At 42.5% G+C, this 19,614-nt stretch overlaps 1 protein-coding gene across 1 annotated transcript in view; it reads left to right on the top strand.

The window, feature by feature from the left end:
• The window catches only part of LOC117444827 (nuclear factor 1 X-type-like), a gene marked incomplete at its 5' end in the record, with an annotated part of 49,780 nt that extends 31,509 nt beyond the window's left edge, over window positions 1-18,271 (top strand). Inside the window, 3 exons of the mRNA XM_034080201.2 lie at window positions 1,392-1,539; window positions 4,252-4,343; window positions 14,179-18,271. Of these exons, the coding sequence (XP_033936092.2) occupies window positions 1,392-1,539; window positions 4,252-4,343; window positions 14,179-14,193 (255 nt within the window). The remainder of the gene's footprint in view (window positions 1-1,391; window positions 1,540-4,251; window positions 4,344-14,178) is intronic.
• Window positions 18,272-19,614: the final 1,343 nt, after the last annotated feature.

Raw genomic sequence — 19,614 nt, 5'->3', positions numbered from 1 at the left:
ATCGTGGTTTGATTTCCCCTTTTTGAAATTCAGAAAAATTCACATGTTCTGATGTTTTCGTCTCAAGTTTGGTTTGTTGGATCCACTGGAACAAATCTAATTTAAAGAATTGGTTTGAATTTATATATTAGATTTCGATTGATCTGAATTTGAACCTACGTTTTCCGAGTTATTGTTAAATATGTTTTGAATTTGTAAACCTGAGAACAAACTTGAAATAGAGAGGCGAAGTCCCGCCCTTCTACTTCCGCCCCATGGGACCTTATTTCGGAAAAAGTATGTTTTGAAGTCAATGGAGAGAGAAAGATTATCTTTCGATCCCGTTTGAATTGTGCCACGAATTAAACATATGATGTTTGTCAATCTTAAAAAATAATTTCCATGTCAAAAAAGTCAGTTTGTTGTAAAACTGTTGAAATAAAAGACTATGAAAAATACGCAACTAGAAAGACTACAAGTCCCAGAGTCCCGGTCCCGCATGCTGGCTCTCAGGAACCGACTGACTCCCCTTGTGTGTTCAAACGGGTTTTAGGATAGAAAGATAATCTTTCTCTCTCCGTTGACTTCAATACATACTTTTTCCAAAGTCAGGTCCCCCGGAAGGGGAGGGACTTCGCCTCTATGGACTTTTGAAATCTGAGAATTCAAAGGAATGCAAACCACAGAAAAAATTCAAATTCTTCCAATGTTATGTTTGCTTAAATTTCAAAATAAAAGCGCTCAAGGTGAACACAGAAACACACCTCACAAGTAAACACGTCAGACATTTGTTTACTCAGTCAGTCTACAAATCTTTGTATTGTCTTGTCAATGTAATTTTTACTGTTTCAGACCCCAACGTTTTTCCCTTCCTCACCTTTTTCTTATTTTGTATTTATATTTCGCTCCACCAAACCCCCTCAGAAGTTCTCATCAGAGTGAATCAGTCACAGAAACCTCCCGTCCTGTGTTGTTGTTCCATCGTGTTTCTGTTTCCATCTCTAGCCGATTTCACTCGGAGTTTGGTTGTTTGGTGCTGGTATCGTTGGTGGTGTTGTGCTTGTGTAGACGAGTCCCATGGTTTTTTGATTTCTTGCCATCTTCTTGGACAAACCCAGTCAATACTGTGCTCACTTCCCTCCTCCTCCACCCACCACGGACCCCCTGCTGTGCAGCCTCTCACCTCCCTCTCAAACCCCGTGGTGATTATTATTTGTCACACCTCCATAAAAGATCTACATACATAATTCCTTTGGTTGTTTTTTCCCACCTTCCTCCCTCTTTTCCACCATCCCCTCCTTCCGTCATGGATATTTTTTTGGAGCTCCTGAGCCGCGTCCATTTCTTTTTCCATCCCGTTTTTTTGCGGATTGTCGCATGTCGTCCTCCTGACCCTATTTGTGTGTCTGCAGCCAAACGGGAGCGGCCAGAGCAAAATGCCGGGCTCCTTCTTGCTGCCTCCACCTCCCCCAGTGGCCCGCCCAGTGCCCCTCCCCATGTCCGACTCTAAACCCAACAGCACGCCCCCCGACGGCGGACTCTCCTCGCCCGCATCTCCGTGTAAGTGACCCCGCAGAGACAAAAACCAAACCGACAACAAAAATCCCCGAAACCCTCTCCAGTGAAAAAAAGACCCCTCCTGCCATTGTTCTTCCTTACAACTTCGTGCCCATCATGTTCCTGTTTATCCAACATCTCACCCTCCGTTAACCGTGGGAAGCTAATGGAAACCCGCACAGGACAAACTGTGGAGCTCAGAGTAGATCAAGGACACGTGTTTATTTTATAACGGACTCCTGTGGTGATCCTCAGGGCTCTGTATTGGGCCCCCTCAGTTTGAGTCCATTCTGTGTTGAGGAAACTGCAAAACCAACCAAGTTCTTTCATTTCATGATGGACTCACTGGCAAGCCTTACAAATAGATTGACTTATTGTTAGTTGTGAAGAGCACAAATAGAGTGGTGCAGGGATGAGTCTTAAAACCCGCAAAATACATTTTACCACTTCAGGTTCCTTGGTCATGAAGTCAATGGTCTTTTGAACGTGTTTTTTGAACGCCAAGCCTAAAATAAGGAAATAACAAGCTGAAGATCCAAGGCTTTATCATCATGTGCTCATTAGCTACAGTCTACTATGTCAATGAAAAACTGAAGTCACAGGCTCCTTCAACAATGCAACATGAATATATATAGGACATAAAACAGATACAATAGTGCGAGAGAATGTTTTGAGTTGTGCAAGTTAATACAAATAATAGAAATAGTGCAAGAAGAGTCCATATACAAGTAAATGGAATGTGAGATTCTAACATTTAGTTCTAATTTCAAAACGGGGGTTGCGAACAAGTGTCTAAATAAGACGACTAAACGTCATCACGCCCAACATTAGCCGCCTTAAGCTCAAAGATCATAAAGTGGTGTTAATATGTGGAGATTATCATAAACGTGTGTTGGCTAAAAAGTGTTTTTCTTGGAATATACAGAAATCTAATTAGGGGAATACCATGGCTTTTTGTCAAGTTAGCCCTTGCGATGCTAACTTTCGGGTTAGCATTCAAAAATGATCCCTACACCACTCTATTTAGGGCACCTCTGCGATGGAAACCCGTACAGGACTTTCTGTGGATCTCAGAGTAGATAAAGACTAGATATCTTTTATAACGGACTCCTGTGGTGCTCCTCAGGGTTCTGTATTGGGCCCCATCAGATTAAGTCTATTTTGCGTTGGGGAAACTTCACAACCAGTTCCTTTTATCCCATGATGGACTAATTAGCCAACTTCAGAAATGTATGTTGAATATTTATTGAGTCTTACTTACGTAAAGAGCCCACATTTAGGGCAGTTAAGTTATTTCTACTCCGAAACACTCCAGTAGAAATTGGGACGCTGATGGAAAGGATTTAGTTATACTTGTTTTTGGTTGGTAGGATATTTTTTGTGATTGTTGAGATGGATAGGGTGTGTTTTTAAGATCCAGTCGTGGGGCTTTTCTCACAACACCTGTGATAGGAGGGGCACTGGATGGAGCACCTTTTTGTTTTTGTAGCTTTCTTTTAAACCTAGTGTTTGCGTTTTACCCCCCAGTCAGCGTGTCCAAGTCTTTTATGTCTTATGTATGTTATTCCAGTTCTTAGAAACACATGGATACTGTATATGTCCGTAAATTCTCCTTCTCTCTGTCTCTCTTCTTCTTGTCCTGCTTCCTTTTCCTCCACACAAACACATAAGTCTACACACTGCAATCCCTCAGTGAGTTTCAGAAGCTGGAGTCCGTTGGGTACCGAAGAACTGCCCTACATTTGTCAGAAGCTTTGATGCCAGTGGGTTTTTAAAGTCCCCGACTGATCCCTCAATGTCAGGATCCTACTGTGATCAATCACTTCAAACTGAGCTCATCAGCGGGATTTAATCACCCAGGGAAATCGAAGTTTGCATATTAGACACTTGTCCGTTGAGTTTTGATGACCTCAATGCAATATATCAGTACTTTCTGTGTTAGTAAATTAATTTATCACAAGGTTTATAATCCATTAAGTTTACGGTTTGCTATACTTTCTTAATGGAAAGTTTGACCCTTTTTTTCCTGGCATGAGTTACCACTAAATATACGATATATATGAAGTAGCTTAGCTTAGCATAATGACTGGAAACGGATACACAGCTAGCCTGGCTCTGGTCAAAGGTAACATAATCTGCCTACCAGTAGTAGCGGTGGTGACGCGAAGTCATGTGACCGTGCTGTAGTTCCTTTATAGCCCAACATTAGCCGCCTTTAGCTTAGCGTTGGTGACGTGAAGTCATGTGACCGTGCTGTAGTTCCTTTATAGCCCAACATTAGCCTCCTTTAGCTTAGCGGTGGTGACGTGAAGTCATGTGACCGTGCTGTAGTTCCTTTATAGCCCAACATTAGCCGCCTTTAGCTTAGCGTTGGTGACGTGAAGTCATGTGACCGTGCTGTAGTTCCTTTATAGCCCAACATTAGCCTCCTTTAGCTTAGCGGTGGTGACGTGAAGTCATGTGACCGTGCTGTAGTTCCTATATAGCCCAACATTAATATGTGGAGATGATCCTGCTGAACTAAACGTGTAAGTATCATAAATGTTGAGAATATTTTCTGCAATAATCCAAAACCACGTGGAGAAATGTCCCATTGGACCAGGGAGATGCTGCCTTCAGGGTCCATCATAGAAATACGTCCTCCCTGCACCACTTTGTTTCTATTCCTTTAAACCACCAGCTCCCTGACCTTTTGTCTCTCCTCTGTTCCTCCAGCATACTCCACGCCAGGCGCCTCAGCTTCCAACAGGTTTGTCGGCATCGGATCACGGGACAACAACTTTCTGAACATCCCGCAGCAGACGCAGGTAGAGAAACACTCTGATGATTTGATTTGATGTATTTCGAACGTGTAAAACAATATATAAACAAAACATTATGATAATAATAATGAAATGAAACAAGAGAATTATCATACTGTACCAAATTAAGCAGTATCAAATTGATGAACACAAATATTATTGACTTACAAATGATATATAAACACATTTTCTATCTAATTACACATCCGGAAAGGGTTGGGAAGAAGTTTACACCTTTTTAATCCCACCTCTTCTCCCAAGACCTACATTATTAACATTTCTACTCTGTGAGTAAATGTGATAGAAAGTACAGGTATTTGAGTTCAACATGTAAGAAGTAGAAAGTACAGGTATTTGGGTTCAACATGTGAGAAGTAGAAAGTACAGGTATTTGGGTTCAACATGAGAGAAGTAGAAAGTACAGGTATTTGGGTTCAACATGAGAGAAGTAGAAAGTACAGGTATTTGAGTTCAACATGTGAGAAGTAGAAAGTACAGGTATTTGAGTTCAACATGAGAGAAGTAGAAAGTACAGGTATTTGAGTTCAACATGAGAGAAGTAGAAAGTACAGGTATTTGAGTTCAACATGAGAGAAGTAGAAAGTACAGGTATTTGTGTTCAACATGAGAGAAGTAGAAAGTACAGGTATTTGTGTTCAACATGTGAGAAGTAGAAAGTACAGGTATTTGTGTTCAACATGTGAGAAGTAGAAAGTACAGGTATTTGAGTTCAACATGAGAGAAGTAGAAAGTACAGGTATTTGAGTTCAACATGAGAGAAGTAGAAAGTACAGGTATTTGAGTTCAACATGTGAGAAGTAGAAAGTACAGGTATTTGAGTTCAACATGTAAGAAGTAGAAAGTACAGGTATTTGAGTTCAACATGAGAGAAGTAGAAAGTACAGGTATTTGGGTTCAACATGTAAGAAGTAGAAAGTACAGGTATTTGAGTTCAACATGTGAGAAGTAGAAAGTACAGGTATTTGAGTTCAACATGAGAGAAGTAGAAAGTACAGGTATTTGAGTTCAACATGAGAGAAGTAGAAAGTACAGGTATTTGAGTTCAACATGAGAGAAGTAGAAAGTACAGGTATTTGAGTTCAACATGTGAGAAGTAGAAAGTACAGGTATTTGAGTTCAACATGAGAGAAGTAGAAAGTACAGGTATTTGAGTTCAACATGTGAGAAGTAGAAAGTACAGGTATTTGAGTTCAACATGTGAGAAGTAGAAAGTACAGGTATTTGAGTTCAACATGTAAGAAGTAGAAAGTACAGGTATTTGAGTTCAACATGTAAGAAGTAGAAAGTACAGGTATTTGAGTTCAACATGTGAGAAGTAGAAAGTACAGGTATTTGAGTTCAACATGTAAGAAGTAGAAAGTACAGGTATTTGAGTTCAACATGAGAGAAGTAGAAAGTACAGGTATTTGAGTTCAACATGTAAGAAGTAGAAAGTACAGGTATTTGAGTTCAACATGAGAGAAGTAGAAAGTACAGGTATTTGTGTTCAACATGAGAGAAGTAGAAAGTACAGGTATTTGTGTTCAACATGTGAGAAGTAGAAAGTACAGGTATTTGTGTTCAACATGTGAGAAGTAGAAAGTACAGGTATTTGAGTTCAACATGAGAGAAGTAGAAAGTACAGGTATTTGAGTTCAACATGAGAGAAGTAGAAAGTACAGGTATTTGAGTTCAACATGTGAGAAGTAGAAAGTACAGGTATTTGAGTTCAACATGTAAGAAGTAGAAAGTACAGGTATTTGAGTTCAACATGAGAGAAGTAGAAAGTACAGGTATTTGAGTTCAACATGAGAGAAGTAGAAAGTACAGGTATTTGAGTTCAACATGTGAGAAGTAGAAAGTACAGGTATTTGAGTTCAACATGAGAGAAGTAGAAAGTACAGGTATTTGAGTTCAACATGTGAGAAGTAGAAAGTACAGGTATTTGAGTTCAACATGTGAGAAGTAGAAAGTACAGGTATTTGAGTTCAACATGTAAGAAGTAGAAAGTACAGGTATTTGAGTTCAACATGTAAGAAGTAGAAAGTACAGGTATTAGTGTTCAACATGTGAGAAGTAGAAAGTACAGGTATTTGAGTTCAACATGTAAGAAGTAGAAAGTACAGGTATTTGAGTTCAACATGTAAGAAGTAGAAAGTACAGGTATTTGAGTTCAACATGTAAGAAGTAGAAAGTACAGGTATTTGAGTTCAACATGTAAGAAGTAGAAAGTACAGGTATTTGGGTTCAACATGTGAGAAGTACAGGTATTTGTGTTCAACATGTAAGAAGTAGAAAGTACAGGTATTTGGGTTCAACATGTAAGAAGTAGAAAGTACAGGTATTTGAGTTCAACATGTAAGAAGTAGAAAGTACAGGTATTTGAGTTCAACATGTAAGAAGTAGAAAGTACAGGTATTTGAGTTCAACATGAGAGAAGTAGAAAGTACAGGTATTTGGGTTCAACATGTAAGAAGTAGAAAGTACAGGTATTTGGGTTCAACATGTAAGAAGTAGAAAGTACAGGTATTTGAGTTCAACATGTGAGAAGTAGAAAGTACAGGTATTTGGGTTCAACATGTAAGAAGTAGAAAGTACAGGTATTTGAGTTCAACATGAGAGAAGTAGAAAGTACAGGTATTTGTGTTCAACATGAGAGAAGTAGAAAGTACAGGTATTTGTGTTCAACATGAGAGAAGTAGAAAGTACAGGTATTTGGGTTCAACATGTAAGAAGTAGAAAGTACAGGTATTTGTGTTCAACATGAGAGAAGTAGAAAGTACAGGTATTTGAGTTCAACATGAGAGAAGTAGAAAGTACAGGTATTTGAGTTCAACATGTAAGAAGTAGAAAGTACAGGTATTTGGGTTCAACATGTAAGAAGTAGAAAGTACAGGTATTTGAGTTCAACATGTAAGAAGTAGAAAGTACAGGTATTTGAGTTCAACATGTGAGAAGTAGAAAGTACAGGTATTTGTGTTCAACATGAGAGAAGTAGAAAGTACAGGTATTTGAGTTCAACATGAGAGAAGTAGAAAGTACAGGTATTTGAGTTCAACATGTAAGAAGTAGAAAGTACAGGTATTTGTGTTCAACATGAGAGAAGTAGAAAGTACAGGTATTTGTGTTCAACATGAGAGAAGTAGAAAGTACAGGTATTTGTGTTCAACATGTAAGAAGTAGAAAGTACAGGTATTTGTGTTCAACATGAGAGAAGTAGAAAGTACAGGTATTTGAGTTCAACATGTAAGAAGTAGAAAGTACAGGTATTTGAGTTCAACATGAGAGAAGTAGAAAGTACAGGTATTTGAGTTCAACATGTAAGAAGTAGAAAGTACAGGTATTTGAGTTCAACATGTGAGAAGTAGAAAGTACAGGTATTTGTGTTCAACATGTGAGAAGTAGAAAGTACAGGTATTTGTGTTCAACATGAGAGAAGTAGAAAGTACAGGTATTTGAGTTCAACATGTGAGAAGTAGAAAGTACAGGTATTTGAGTTCAACATGTAAGAAGTAGAAAGTACAGGTATTTGAGTTCAACATGTGAGAAGTAGAAAGTACAGGTATTTGAGTTCAACATGTGAGAAGTAGAAAGTACAGGTATTTGGGTTCAACATGTAAGAAGTAGAAAGTACAGGTATTTGGGTTCTACATGTAAGAAGTAGAAAGTACAGGTATTTGTGTTCAACATGTAAGAAGTAGAAAGTACAGGTATTTGTGTTCAACATGTGAGAAGTAGAAAGTACAGGTATTTGAGTTCAACATGTAAGAAGTAGAAAGTACAGGTATTTGGGTTCAACATGTAAGAAGTAGAAAGTACAGGTATTTGAGTTCAACATGTGAGAAGTAGAAAGTACAGGTATTTGAGTTCAACATGTAAGAAGTAGAAAGTACAGGTATTTGAGTTCAACATGTAAGAAGTAGAAAGTACAGGTATTTGGGTTCAACATGTAAGAAGTAGAAAGTACAGGTATTTGAGTTCAACATGTGAGAAGTAGAAAGTACAGGTATTTGAGTTCAACATGTGAGAAGTAGAAAGTACAGGTATTTGAGTTCAACATGTGAGAAGTAGAAAGTACAGGTATTTGAGTTCAACATGTAAAAAGTAGAAAGTACAGGTATTTGGGTTCAACATGAGAGAAGTAGAAAGTACAGGTATTTGAGTTCAACATGTAAGAAGTAGAAAGTACAGGTATTTGAGTTCAACATGTAAAAAGTAGAAAGTACAGGTATTTGGGTTCAACATGTAAGAAGTAGAAAGTACAGGTATTTGAGTTCAACATGTAAAAAGTAGAAAGTACAGGTATTTGGGTTCAACATGTAAGAAGTAGAAAGTAAAAAGTCGTCAGAAAGTGGAGTAGTGGAGTAAAGTACTGATACCAGAAACATGTGTAAAGTAAAGTAGTAAACAATGGAAATACCCAAGTACAGGCATGTCAAAATACTTCAGTAAATCGACTTTGTTTCATCAAAACCCTTGCTTTCCTTCTTCCCTCCCTCCTTCCTCCCTCCTCCCCTCCTTGGTTCATTCCCTCCTCCATTGCTACCAGTACTTTTCTCATTAGTGTGTCACCCCTCCCACCTGGAGGCTCTGAACACATGGACACATCTGAAGCTCATCCTCAATCTGTTTCCCTGCACTCTTACTTTCCATTTCCCCCTATTACTGACGGTATTCCCCCTTCCTCACTTCCTCACTTCCTCACTTCCTCACCTCCTCACCTCCTCACTTCCTCACCTCCTCACTTCCTCACCTCCTCACTTCCTCACTACTCCTCCTTAGAGACACTACATACTGATATACACCTGAACATCAGCAGGAGAGGACTCTTTAAAGTAGAGACACTACATACTGATATACACCTGAACATCAGCAGGAGAGGACTCTTTAAAGTAGAGACACTACATACTGATATACACCTGAACATCAGCAGGAGAGGACTCTTTAAAGTAGAGACTCTACATACTGATATACACCTGAACATCAGCAGGAGAGGACTCTTTAAAGTAGAGACACTACATACTGATATACACCTGAACATCAGCAGGAGAGGACTCTTTAAAGTAGAGACACTACATACTGATATACACCTGAACATCAGCAGGAGAGGACTCTTTAAAGTAGAGACTCTACATACTGATATACACCTGAACATCAGCAGGAGAGGACTCTTTAAAGTAGAGACACTACATACTGATATACACCTGAACATCAGCAGGAGAGGACTCTTTAAAGTAGAGACTACATACTGATACACACCTGAACATCAGCAGGAGAGGACTCTTTAAAGTAGAGACACTACATACTGATATACACCTGAACATCAGCAGGAGAGGACTCTTTAAAGTAGAGACTACATACTGATACACACCTGAACATCAGCAGGAGAGGACTCTTTAAAGTAGAGACACTACATACTGATACACACCTGAACATCAGCAGGAGAGGACTCTTTAAAGTAGAGACACTACATACTGATAATAAATACTCCCCCTCTCGACGCACTCTCCGTGTTGTGATCACTTTTCTCTCCGGATCATCGTCAATCTTTTCTCGTGTCCTTTCCTCTGAAAGGCACATGCTAACCATTAGCTCTGTGTGCTTTGTGCGTGTGAAAGTAGAACCAGACTGCAGACGTTAGTCAGACCCGAACATCAATAAGGAGACGGGAGACGCGGCCAAACACACGTCAATTATTCATATATTTAGTACTGTTGGCGTGGAGCTGTCTCTCCTCGTGCCGCAGCCATAAGAACAGACACACACATATTATAATGATATAATAATACATGGGATTTTCCTAATGCTCAAAGACACTTAAATATATAATGTGTGTCAAAATATAATATGTGTTATATCTGGATTATTCGTGGTGTCGCGTTGATGCGTTCGTCATGCGGCTGCTCAAGGCTGACTCATCCATTGGTTCAGATTCAGAATACTGAAGTGTCCATAAAAGTGACATCCAATGGAAATCAGTCTCTGGCAAATAATCAAATCAAGTTTTATTTATAGCACATTTATAAACGATGTTTGGTGGAGCCGAAGTGCTGTATATAGCTCTGTCCTTAGACCCTCTGTCCTCAGACCCTCTGACCTTAGACCCTCTGTCCTTAGACCCTCTATCCTTATACCCTCTGTCCTTAGACCCTCTATCCTTAGACCCTCTGTCCTCAGACCCTCTGACCTTAGACCCTCTGTCCTTAGACCCTCTATCCTTATACCCTCTGTCCTCAGACCCTCTGTCCTTAGACCCTCTATCCTTATACCCTCTGTCCTTAGACCCTCTGTCCTTAGACCCTCTGTCCTTAGACCCTCTATCCTTAGACCCTCTGACCTTAGACCCTCTGTCCTTAGACCCTCTATCCTTATACCCTCTGTCCTCAGACCCTCTGTCCTTAGACCCTCTATCCTTATACCCTCTGTCCTTAGACCCTCTGTCCTTAGACCCTCTATCCTTAGACCCTCTGTCCTCAGACCCTCTATCCTTAGACCCTCTGTCCTTAGACCCTCTATCCTTAGACCCTCTGACCTTAGACCAATCCACGAGGATGTCAGCTACAGTCCTGAGGAGGCCATCAGGGAGGCAGCATGACGAGACCCAAGGCAGGACCGCAGAGACCGGTTCAGCCACGACCCGAAGTCCACGACTTAATCCAGAACTCAGGATAGAGGATCCAGGACTCAGGATAGAGGATCCAGGACTCAGGGTAGAGGATCCAGGACTCAGGATAGAGGATCCAGGACTCAGGATAGAGGATCCAGGACTCAGGGTAGAGGATCCAGGACTCAGGGTAGAGGATCCAGGACTCAGGATAGAGGATCCAGGACTCAGGATAGAGGATCCAGGACACAGGATAGAGGATCCAGGACTCAGGATAGAGGATCTAGGACTCAGGATAGAGGATCCAGGACTCAGGATAGAGGATCCAGGACTCAGGATAGAGGATCCAGGACACAGGATAGAGGATCCAGGACACAGGATAGAGGATCCAGGACTCAGGATAGAGGATCCAGGACTCAGGATAGAGGATCCAGGACTCAGGATAGAGGATCCAGGACTCAGGATAGAGGATCCAGGACTCAGGATAGAGGATCCAGGACTCAGGATAGAGGATCCAGGACTCAGGATAGAGGATCCAGGACACAGGATAGAGGATCCAGGACACAGGATAGAGGATCCAGGACTCAGGATAGAGGATCCAGGACTCAGGATAGAGGATCCAGGACTCAGGATAGAGGATCCAGGACTCAGGACTACAGCAAGAGGATCAGCCTCGACTCCGGGTCCCGGCGTAGAGATAGATACAACACAAGAACAAAGATGTGGCTAATCGGAACAAGAGAACACACAGACACAGACAGAGAGGGAAGAGGTCATTGGATACAAGTTATTCTTGATAACCCTCTAGAAAGATCTCATGGACTTCCCACTCAATCTATCAAGACCCGAGCAGCTGTATAGATATAGATAAGACACAGAGAGAGGGATAACATGAAATACAGTAAGCAGTCCCAATAAGAAGGCAGCGAGGGGTTAATACGGGGATGCATTATTCGAGCCGCTGATAGTAAAGGATGCTGTGGGGGAGACATGCTGCAGGACTTCAGTATACATGTGACAGCTTGGGTTTGTGTGTCGCCCACCACCTACAACTATACGCCAGAAATACCACATAATAAATAGAAACTCTCCACACACACACACACACACACACACACACACACACACACACACACAGGGAAACTGCATCTCAAAGTGACTTAAAGTGTCAGCTGTGTTAGAAATAACAAAATGTACGATTAGGTGTTGGTGGCAGAATGTCCTAATAAGGATCCTTGAGGCTTAAATATAATTCAAAGTGACATTTATATATTTTGAATGAATGAATTCTCTGGCCTGGCAGCGCCTTGGGACCCCGCAGGGTGAGCTGCTTGATGAGGGGAAAGGAAGTGTGGGGCTCTGCTGGAACTGCTACCCCCGCGACCCGACCACGGATAAGCGGGAGAAGATGGATGGATGGAATTAATGATATTCAATCCAACTTTATTTATACAGCACATTTAAAAACACGTGCTGTACATCGATAAATATATAAAAAGCAGCATAAATAAATGTAGACCAAACCGATAGGACGAAAAGAAACTAAAAGCGCGAGACAATAAAACCGTACTTGTAGCCACAGACTGAAAAACTCTCGTACTCGATGTACAAACATTTAAAAACACAACAAAATAGAAAACCCCAATTTATAAAACAGATATTTGAGGAAGTGTGCTTCGCCACAGACTGCTAGGACCCTGCTCAGTGGGTAGTGGAGTAAAAGTAAAAGCATAATGAAATGGAAATACACTAACCCCTCACTCTGTGGGCTCTTGTCGCCCCCCAGTGGTCGATGTGAGGTACTGCACAGAGAGAGTATATGAGGAGGGGGTGACGGGGTTTTTTGGCCCTTTAAAGAGTCACGTCCCGGCCGTCTCGTTACCCCCAGCAACCAGACATGATGTCACAGCCATTTGATCTTGAGTTTAAGGAAAGAAAAGAGGGTGGTGTGTGTCTGCTGCCATGAGTCTAACCGGGAGATAAATGAGTGTGTGTGTGTGTGTGTGTGTGTGTGTGTGTGTGTGTGTGTGTGTGTGTGTGTGTGTGTGTGTGTGTGTGTGTGTGTGTGTGTGTGTGTGTGTGTGTGTGTGTGTGTGTGTGTGTGTGTGTGAGAGAGAGAGAAGGAGAGTCGCTGCCCGAAAGCAAAGCATGCTGGGACGCTGGAGGGCAGAAATGGGGGGGGGTTATTCATGCAACCTGTTAGAGTCAAACACAACAACGGGCCGGTTCCCTCCCTGAGGCTCGGAGGCGTTTCCAAAGCTCGACCTGACCCCGATCTGCACCCGGATCACGCTGAGCGGCCATTTAGTGCAAACCGAAAACACAGAAAGTGCGCTCCAGAAATACAGACTAGCTGCCGGAGTGAGGCCTGACACCGGGACGGCAGGTTTCTCTTTCGACATGCAACAGCTAAACCTGTGCACAATAGAGCGGAGCAGGGGTGACGTATTCACCCTGAAGGAAGCGGCTGGTTCCCTCGTCGCAGAGCCAACGGGGTTTCTCCAGAGGATTTAGGAAAATAGTTTGAAATAATGTCTGTGGAAAACGAACCTGTTTGACGAATGCACGTTCTGTTCAGCCGGATAATCTCCACACGTCTACTTTCATAACGTTCTAATCATAACTCTAGTCTCCAGAAGCTAAATGCTAACGTGATGCTACAAAGGAGCTACAGCGAGTCCAGCAGCACGACTTCAACGTCACGCCGACTTCAGATCCAGATTCAGACACACAGATTCTAGATGGAACGAGTCCACACTCGCAACAACGGCCTACAGACATACATAAATCAGCGACTGTGTTCTCCATGACACAGGCAGTCTGTGGTTTGGACTGGTTTCACTTCTGTCTAGTTTCTGAACAGATCTGAGGAGCTGTAGCTCTGAGTGCTAACAGCTAACGGCTGTGTTGTGTTTCTGGGGCTCTCGTTGAAGATGACGTCACGGCTCCGCCTACACTGCGTTACTATAGCAACTGCCCCAGTTCCTAAACTGTAATGGAAGCGCAGCATAAAGTGAGCCGGGCCTAATGAGCGTGTGAGCCGGGCCTAACCAAACCGAGCGAGGCCGACCGAGAGCCGAGCCCAATGATCCGGCTCACTAACGTAAAGAGCCGGTATCTATAAGGGACGGCTCAAGCTAACTGGTCCCTTCATTCATTGATGTGGTGTTTATGTGATTCTATCCTCTCCTGGTTTTAATGTCAACTCATTCCCTTCTTCCTCCTCTTCTGTTTCAGTCTTGGTTCCTCTGACCAGATCTGTGCCCCAAGCAGCAACCAGAGTTCTTTCGTTTCAATCGGAGATAAGAAGAGAGAGATTCCAAACCTGTCCTCCAACAAACCCACCGACCTGACAGTACGTCCCGCCCGATGTTTAGGAAATACACCCGAAGCCACAGCAGCTTTCCAGAGGAACTCATTGTATCCGGTCGGAGGCAGATGGAGAGGAGAAGACGACGAATGGACAAGATGGACGCCGGGAGGAAGCTCGACTGAGCAGTTTTGTTTAAAGAACGACAGAGAAAAACCGACAAAATCAGGTTCCTACATCACATCCCCCCGCATCGCATCCACAAAGGTGTCCGCTGAAAGCTGCAGTCCTGTGACGTCCCCCAAATTGTCCAAATGTCCCTCTGAAAAGACTCGACAAAGTCCCTTTTTACCCTGCTACTAACTAGAGAGAGACCATGCCAAAACGTATCTCCATTTAAGGGTTGCACTAGAAGCTGAATCAATTAACACTAATCCTAACGATGTGCACTATTTACCTGCCAGGCATGGGAGGTGAACCCTTCTGATGAGAGTTTTAAAGAGGAAACAACTCCAGCCCCCCCATCGACCAATCATTGGCCTCCGCTCACTTTCCCCGCACAACACACACACCATGAACATGATTAAAAACACACACACACACCGTTTTAGATCGTAGTATCCATAGTGTGTGTTACCGTATCTGTATTCTACACACACACGTAGCCCAGTGACCGATTCAATTAGACATCCACACACACACACAGATAATCCCTGTGTGTGCGTGTGTGTGTGTGTGTGCTGACAGTGACTTTAGACAGCAGCTATTGGTTCCCCCTTTGCCCTCTTATTGTAATGTAGATGAATGATTTTGTTATCTCGTGTGTGTTCTCTCTTATTTGAATTTATTCCTTTTGGATTTGTACTATTTTTTAATTGTTTTGTATTTGAATGACAGCACCTTATAGAGAAACACAATAAGACGTGGGATGTTGAGGCGGTGACGACAGGGTGCGGCTGACCCGGGTCAAACAGTGACGACGCAAACAAAGACATAGATAGGCGTTTATTTTGGGGAGATCAAGGATTTTGACCAAGAGTTAGACGAGAAGAACGCGTCTGTACGTGAGCTACGAAGCTAGCTGGTTAGCCTAGCTTAGCATTAAGGCTGGAAACAGGGGCTAGCAACACGTTGATTTGTGCACTATTCTACCAAAAGACATACAAATATTAGGAATAACAAACGTATTTTAAATAACCAGGTTCAGTATCCTGTATCCTATCCAATACATATTTGAATAACTCCTGCTTTTAACAATTTAAAATGTTAGCTTCCTAGGGTTAGCATACACGTAGCTTAAATGCTAGCCTAGCTGTTTCCAGTCTTTGTGCTAAGCTAACCGTCTGCTAGCTTCCTCTGTACCACGATGCGCGTGGCGTCCATTTTCTTGTCTAACAATTAGCTTAAAAAAGCTCCACACTTTCAAACTGGTGTAATATTCCTCAGCGCCAGACGAACCTGGACGTGCAGGGTTTTTGACAATCACAGGAAGTTAATTTACCTGCAGACACACACACACACACACAGATAATCAGCTGTTTGACCCGGGTCAGGCTGCCGGTGGAGAAGAGAGTGATAGACAAACCGAACCGAGGAGGGAAGGTTGCTGAAAACGGGAGAAAAAGAGAGAGTAAATCTTCCTTCTGTCTCCTGGAAAAGTTTACCCTGATGTTTACACTCCCAGACGGGCCGAGGCTCAAAGAGCACAGCGGCCACACTGCGGAGCAAAATAATGAATATGTGACATATCTGAGCGGAGCGAGGGCCTCTGAGGCTGAGGTGGACGATCACACGGTGCACAAATCTGATTTAGTGCACAGGAAAAAAAGGATATCCCCCCTACACACACACACACACACACACACACACACCAGCACACCCCCTATTGAGTGGTGCAGGAATGAATGAATTAGCGCGGAAGTTAGTTAGCATTTTTAGCGCTTCCTGTTCCCTCGTCTGGAAGGTTTTCGGTTAGAAACTGGAAATAAGTTCTGTGGTTAACACAAGCTGGAGATATTTTAATTGTACGGCATAAATACCCCACTGGTGAGTTTAAAAACGACGGTTGCTAACATCAAGACGCTGAACATTAGCCGCATTTAGCTTAGCGGTGGTGACGTGAAGCCGAATGACGTCAGCTTTTAATTTTGGAGATACATTTACCCTTCCACAACATCAGTAAATACCCCCTATTGAATTTAAAAACGGCGATTGCTAACAAGTGTCTAAATGAGACGACTAAACGGCATCACGCCCAACATTAGCCTCCTTTAGCTTAGCCTTTAGCTTAGCCTTTAGCTTAGCGGTGGTGACGTAAAGTCATGTGACCGTGCTGTAGTTCCTTTATAGCCCAACGTTAGCCACCTTTAGCTTAGCGGTGGTGAGGTGAAGTCATGTGACCGTGCTGTAGTTCCTCTATAGCCCAACGTTAGCCACCTTTAGCTTAGCGGTGGTCACGTGAAGTCATGTGACCGTGCTGTAGTTCCTTTATAGCCCAACATTAGCCACCTTTAGCTTAGCGGTGGTGAGGTGAAGTCATGTGACCGTGCTGTAGTTCCTTTATAGCCCAACGTTAGCCACCTTTAGCTTAGCGGTGGTCACGTGAAGTCATGTGACCGTGCTGTAGTTCCTTTATAGCCCAACATTAGCCTCCTTTAGCTTAGCTTGTTTATCACAGAGGTTATTTTCGTAATCCAAGATCCCAAGGAGAAATCCCCTTGGCATTTTGTGGAGGGAACCAGGAAGAAGCTAACTTCCCGATACGTCGTCCCTGCACCGCTCTGTTGTGAATCGATAAGCCCTTAATGATCAAAACTGCACTAAAACAATCACACCAGCCAACACACAGACGTATAAAGACCACTCACTATTAACGCCCCCCCGTGCAATTCAAAGGGAAGTCTTAAAAATAGACAATCTGAGGAAGCCTTTTATGCTTTTATATCATTCGCCCACAACATAATATTCAGTTATTTCCTGATAAATCACCCATCCGACCTCACTAAATAACTGGACTGCCTGTTCTTCACTGCAGGGAAACACGACATAGTGGGCCGACATCTCTCCGGAGAGACTGATTTATTTTCTAACCTATGGAAGTGCCTCTGTATTCCCATTATGCAATTTATCAAACATGAATTCAGGTTCTTTTTTCTCACATATAAGCTATAGTGAAAAAACATTTATGTCAGGAGCGACGGTGAGAGGGAAGCGACAGCTCACTAGATGATCTATATATATAATACACATATATATTTATAGATATATACATTTTGTTTTTATTTGCAAGATAAGCTCTGTGGCAGTCTAGTTATTTTTTGAAGCATCTGTACAACTCTAAAAAAAAAAAAACACGGGATACAATAGAACCCAAACAGGACAGTGGTGACGGCGAGGAGAGTAAAAACGGTTTGTTGTTTTCTTGTTGTTCTTGAAACTAAATGATGTATGTTGATTGAGCCATGTGCAATGCCTTGGTAGAGGTGTTAGCGATTGTTTGAGGGTGTCACGAGAAAAAGAGGGAAAAATCCTCGACGTTTTCTTATTTTGTTTTGAAGTCCGCGAGCTCCGGGACTCTAAATACGAGGGCGCTAAAAATATCCCAGTCTTTGTACGTAGAGGTCGGGGAAAATGTTTTATTTCCTCTTATTTTTTATGCAATCTTTCTTATGATTTTCTAAAATGTAGGAGAGGGCTGAAGGAACAATGTTGCAACTCATACAAATATATATCACTATGAAACCTGGTGCTTTGGTAAGAATAATAAAGTACGTTCAATCTCTATTATACATAAATATTAAGCAAACTTTAGGAAAACATGCATTACTCTATTTCTCTTTTGTTCTGTCTTCACCGCGGGGGAGGGGTTCATCCACGTGACGAAAGGCATCCCCCCCCCACAGTTTGTTGGACGAACTTTTTCCCAAATGTCGGCGATATTTGGTGTTTCGGGAGAGGGACTCAGCCCGTCATGAGGTCACCCGTTAAAGTGAACCCCCCCCCCCTCCGTCCCCCCTTCTCCCCCCCCCCTCCCACTGTAAATGATTATAAATACTTGTTTGGTGACGTAGTGTTTCTAGACTCAGAGCATCTTAAAGGTTGTCCCTAAAAAGTGCCTTTTGTTCACAGACTCCATCACAATGTAATCCTGAGTGCCCAAAAAAAAAAAAAAAAACTGCGTTCCCCTCCTTCATACTTCTTCTTCTTCTTCTTAAAGCAGTATACATAGTACTAAAGGAAATTGGTGTGATTTAGTTCCTCTTTTTATCGTTGAATAATTAAGAAAAGCTTAAAAAAAAAAAAATCTGTCTTGCTTCCTCCTCTGTGTCTTCTGTCTATCTCGGACACTGGATTAGTCTGTAGCCGCTCCCTCTTCCTCCTCCTCTTCCTCCTCCTCCCCCCCTTCCTCCCTTTCCTCTGAACGGCGGGGTTTCCAAAAAAAAAAGCAAAAAAAAAAAAACGAGCAACGGTTTTTGTTTGTCTGAGCAGAATGCGGTTCGCTCACATGTTATCCTTGTCTCTGTACGCTTCACATTGTATTACCATACCCATGTTTTCAGCTTCTCCATTCAGCCAGCGCTAATGTAAGTGAACAAGTTACACCACGGGGCTCTGGGCTGCGCCGGGGCGCAACAAGTAGTCCCTCTGGAGCAACAGCACCACCTGGCGGAGGGATACGAGCACTCGGTCTAACGCGCGGCGGGATATAGGACCGCTAGTTCTTTTTAAATCTATTTATTTTTGTTATAATTGAATTTGGATTAAATTCTTTTCGTGTTTCTGCGTATCTAAGGCGTGGACACCGTAACGACGCACCTTTGGAGCGGTCGAGTGAGATGTTTTTATTTTGTACTTTTTAAAAGGAATAAATAAAAGACGAAGCACCTTATCCAGACGCGGACCGGTTCCCCCGGAGACTGGCGAGGCTCGCCGTTTCAGCACAATCATCCGAGAGTATTCACCGACGCCATTCGAGGACACATCGCCGTGTTTGATTGACCAAAGCGATATGGGTTTTTAAAAAAGCTGTGCAAAAATAAGTTGTAAAAAAACAGCACCGTAAAATTCCACCAGCAAAACGAGAATAGAATAAATATCTTATATATGCAACTTTTTACTTTTCAAAACAATCGAAGCCAGCAGCAGTATTATCAATCAAGCCTTTGACAAGTGAACGCATCACAGTTTGAGAAGCCATATCGGAGAGGGGCCGTGTGTGTGTGTGTGTGTGTGTGTGTGTGTGTGTGTGTGTGTGTGTGTGTGTGTGTGTGTGTGTGTGTGTGTGTGTGTGTGTGTGTGTGTGTCGCCCCGGCACCGTTCACAGAGCCCAGTCGAACCGTCCGCCGTTTTTCTGTTTTATTCTT

Source organism: Pseudochaenichthys georgianus, unplaced genomic scaffold (assembly GCF_902827115.2).
Source record: "Pseudochaenichthys georgianus unplaced genomic scaffold, fPseGeo1.2 scaffold_941_arrow_ctg1, whole genome shotgun sequence".
Taxonomy (NCBI): domain Eukaryota; kingdom Metazoa; phylum Chordata; class Actinopteri; order Perciformes; family Channichthyidae; genus Pseudochaenichthys; species Pseudochaenichthys georgianus.
The sequence above is the reverse complement of the archived record's forward strand: the minus strand, read 5'-3'. Positions and strand labels throughout refer to the sequence as shown.